Genomic DNA, 4,549 nt, shown 5'->3' with positions numbered 1-4,549 from the left:
ACCCGCTACGGGATCCTCTTAAATAGTCACTTTATTATGTATATATAGCCTAAACTGTACCTTCATCTTTGTGCATTTGTCCATTTCCGGCTCGGACGTAACGCACAGTGTCATTCGATTTACGGGACAATGACGCACCCCTAATACAGAATCTAGAGAGTTCTTCAAATAGCCAGTATACGTTTGATCCTTTTCGTTTAGTTGTACAAAGTCGCGAGCGGAATCCTAGAAAAAATGAAATGCTCGACGGATAAGTAACTCGATTAGCAAATAAACGAAACGCGAGAGTATCACGACTTACAGAGAATATTAAATTATGCTGAATTCCATATCTAGGTGCCGATTCGTATAAATCAAACACTTCTATTGGTTGTACATTCGTAAATTCAGTGCGGCCTCTATCTCTATTATAGTAATTGAATGTATCATTGATTGCAGGCCTTTCCCACGGGTTTAATCCTCCCTCTATTCCACCTCTTCCGCCGAAGCTGCGATTGTATCCCAAGTTGCGATCCAAATTGTCTGTAGTATATTCGTTTGGATTCCTAAATCCGCCTCTGTTAAAGTCACCCTCGTTAAATCTATCGTTAAAACCCGGACGATTCTCGAAATCCCTTTGATTGTCGAAACCCCCTTGATTTCTATCAAAACCCCCTTGATTTCTATCGAAGTCCCCTTGATTTCTGTCGAAATCCCCTCGACTTCTGTCGAAACCCCCTTGATTTCTGTCGAAACCTCCTTGATTTCTGTCGAAACCTCCTTGATTTCTGTCGAAATCTCCTTGATTTCTGTCAAAATTTCCTTGATTTCTGTCGAAATCCCCTTGATTGTTGTCAAATCCTCCTTGATTGAGGCTTGTGTCATTTCTGTTTCTGAATATTCGAGCAGCTCTTTCTAAAAAGCTCTGATACTTTCGACGAATGTTAAAGGTGATCGCTGAAGACGTGACTATCGCGCGGGACGGCACGGTGCCCCAATTGCAAGCCATGTAATCGTCCACGGGTTTGCGAGTGCCGTCCTTGCACAGCAGCTCGAAGTGCTCCTTCGTCACGGAACCTAATAGCGAGAATCATAAAATGAGAAATCTGCCGTCTTCTCTGAAAATTCACATTGTAAGGCTACATACTGAAGTCGAATTTCGTCGAGGTCATCTCCTGCACGGTCGTGTGCACCAGAAAGGCAATCTCGCCAGACTCAACTAAGCAGCGAAAAGCACCTTCGTATCCTGAGTAAGGATCTTGACTCGTACACTTGCCACCCGGTACTTTTCCGATGCACAGGCTGCATAAGTGATCAGAATTATCGCCTGCAAATTGGTTTCCCAGATTATAATAACCGTAGGATAGAAATGCAATCTATATACACTCTCGCAATAAACCTACCAAGCGGATTGTATTTATCGATTAACGAGTTCACCGCACAACTAGGTCCGAAGAATTGAATCGTTGACTTTACGTGATTGTTGCAGTCGATAACTTCCATGCCTCCGTATCTCATAAGCTGAAGAAAAATATCTCTCGTTAAATACAATATGTAAAAAGTTATAAGTATATTGCGTTTATTACATATTGCTTCCTCATAGAGAAATCTGTTTTCGTGAAAGAATTGTATTACAGTTTTCATTGCCAATATGTTTAGAATGTTTCAAAACGTAAAAAAAACACACATTTTTAAGATGTGTGTCTGTGTGTGTGTGTGTATGTATGTAATGTTCACACTCTACTTCCCTAAATATTGAAATATCGGAATAATCTGTGAAATATTAATAGAGTGTCATTAAAGAATAGTCGGTATTGAATTGGGCGAGAATCGGCGAAAAGGTTCAGTTTATACATACATACCCATACAGCACAGATGGTTGCAGTTACATTGCAGAAATGTTGCAATCTTGCAGATTGCAGTGCAATCTTACAGAGACATTGCAGGGATATAAAATTGCAAACTTTCGATAGCAATATTGCAGCAATGTTTCAAAAATAATAAAAATACTATATTTTCTATTAAAAAAATTTTTCTAATTACGAGAATTTTATTATGTTATTTTCGTTGATACCAATAATGCGCGAATGATTAAGTACTTGATCAGTGCGGTGTTGCTCGCAATCTCCATCTATTGTGAAGCGACATAATTTCCTTAGGTTGCTTCGCAATAGCTTGCTGTGCATTGAAAAAGGCCCGGATGCATATGTAATTAGTAAATTCTCTGCTTCTGTACAAGAAATTATTCCAAAAATATTGCACTGGAACATTGCTATAATGTTGCACTGCAATCTCTCTGAGGGCGGACATTTCAACGTTGCTGCAATCCTCCAGAAACGCTGCAGCAATGTTGCGCAACATTGCTGCAATCTTGCAATCTTACAATGTAACATTTCTGCAATCTTCCTGCAATCTTTCTGTGCTGTGTGGGTATACATGTATCTAAAAACGTCGTTTTCTTTGAATAATTTCGAAAGTATGCAAGATAGGGAAAACATGTCAAAGACGAAAGTTGTAGGGTTTCAAGTGACCCATTAGATAGCAATAACGGTATGACCTTGAACAGCTTCGTCAAGGTCGCGCAAAGGTCACGTTGAAATCATTAAGTGAAATCCCCCTTTTTCATTACATATTCTTGTAACTTACCTCGAGACCTCTTCAAAATACTATGATAAAGTTTATTTTCGTTGTTATTACATATTGCATTTATACATTACAATCTAGAAACTTCACTCACATTGTTAATAGGAATAACCCAGCCAGCTAGCATCCCGACACCAGCGAAGCAGGCCTTCTTGCCTCTAAGATCGTACAAACTGTGTACGTCGGGCAAGGTGCCCTTCTTGACCACCGCAACGGCGAATTGATAATTTAGGCCGCTGCTATATATTTCTTGCATTATCGGCACAAGACTGTGATATCGTCCACCTATGAAGACCTCTCCAGCGTCCAACGTCGTTAACTGCGCTTTCTCGTGGTCCAGCATGGTCATACATTCCTCCTTGTTGAACGCCTGCTTGCATCGCACCGAAAAATATGTGTAGTTGAAGGAACCTATCTCGCGGTCGACCGCACTGGCGAAGGCTTTGCATTTATTCTGCTCGCCCTCGGAGACGGTACACCAGGTGAGTGTATTGTTCAAGTGCTGACCTGTTGGCAATTAATTAATTAATTAAGTGAGCAATCGCTAAAAGTAGTTAACATATCTCCGGTGTCAATACGTTTTATTAAGTATGATGGAATTTTGCTGGTGTGTAGTTAAAAATCTTGCTTAATTCAGTTTTATTTCGATATTTCTGTAAAAATATAGCGAATTATTTTCGTCAAAAAGTAACAGTTTTTAATTAAATTCGCTAAATTTCAAGATATTTTTATTACTTTTCAACAGTATATTTTAACTTGCCTTGTATCTCACAATATTACAATACATTGAATTTTTTCAGAAAAATTATGATTTATTTCAAGATACATTGTTTTTGTCAGAATATAATATTATCGAATTAATTTCGACAATAGACAAATGGCATAGATAACATCGATATTATCGTTATTTTGTTAAAAGTTCGTCATTGTGCTCGTCCCTTTTCTTGCGAACCATGGTGTGCATGTCAGACGTAAGGCCTCGCGATCCAGTTAGAATGCCGATTCAGGTAAATTTAGATAATAAGTTGATACGTGAAATGCGTCTGCGTAATAACTAAAATATTTTTGTTACGTAAAACACATTTTTTTTAGATTAGCATTATTACTGTGTCAACAAAACTCTGCTGATAATTTTACTTTATCTTTCTGTTGCTCATTGTGATACTAATATATGTATAATATACATATAATAAATATATTGAAATGCATTAAAAATTAACTAATTTCTTAATAGATTTTACAGAGTTTACAGCAAAATATTTCCATCAGGGATGAGATACAGCATTCTGCATTACATTTCGTGTTTTTCACAATGTAAATAAAGTTAGTGCAAGCAATAAAAAAAATCGGGTAGGACATATTATTGCAGTTAGATCCTCGAGAATGAGAATTAATGATTAATTTGACGTTAATTGGACGTGAAATAAGAGTATCTTAAGGATATAATTATTCATTATTTGACGCGCATTGCAATTGCGTTCTACGCGCTTTTGTTAGTCGCATTTCTGCGATGTTCGTCGCGTGGGAGAGGATACTACCGTGAATTTGATGTAACGCGAAACAGCACAGGGACAGTAATGACGCGTAATATTGGAGCCACATCTTTCCATTCGACATTTCTTTCGAATTCAATCGCACACGGACAACACCCTTGACATGACTACTCCGAACTGTAACGAACTACACCCAACCTGCAACAACGCGTGACGTAATGTATTCGTTGAACGAGGATAGAGTGATGAATAGACGCTACGGGTCTGTTCGTTTTACTTACGTAGACTAAAACAAGAGGTTTGTTCTTTACAGCTGAATCAGAGTATAAAGCCTAGTGCAGACTGCACGCAGCAAGCGGCGGCAAGCATATTGGCCTTGTTTACACCGATCGTTTGATACGCGTATGAGATTCACTCATACTTGACGCCGACTG

General features: G+C 38.5%; 1 protein-coding gene across 1 annotated transcript in view; it reads right to left on the bottom strand.

Moving 5' to 3' along the window:
• Positions 1-4,351, bottom strand: part of LOC105557331 (melanotransferrin) — a 6,950-nt gene extending 2,599 nt beyond the window's left edge. The window contains exons 1-6 of the mRNA XM_012004544.1: positions 4,161-4,351; positions 2,717-3,129; positions 1,383-1,500; positions 1,127-1,306; positions 302-1,056; positions 61-225 (exon numbers count right to left, since the gene is read on the bottom strand). Coding sequence (XP_011859934.1) covers positions 61-225; positions 302-1,056; positions 1,127-1,306; positions 1,383-1,500; positions 2,717-3,129; positions 4,161-4,239 — 1,710 coding nt within the window. The 5' untranslated portion in view covers positions 4,240-4,351. The remainder of the gene's footprint in view (positions 1-60; positions 226-301; positions 1,057-1,126; positions 1,307-1,382; positions 1,501-2,716; positions 3,130-4,160) is intronic.
• Between the last annotated feature and the right edge of the window lie 198 nt (positions 4,352-4,549).

The sequence above is a fragment of the Vollenhovia emeryi genome, unplaced genomic scaffold (assembly GCF_000949405.1).
Source record: "Vollenhovia emeryi isolate VEMERY1.0 unplaced genomic scaffold, V.emery_V1.0 DF939520.1, whole genome shotgun sequence".
Lineage (NCBI taxonomy): Eukaryota > Metazoa > Arthropoda > Insecta > Hymenoptera > Formicidae > Vollenhovia > Vollenhovia emeryi.
This window is presented reverse-complemented; position numbering and strand designations above follow the sequence as displayed.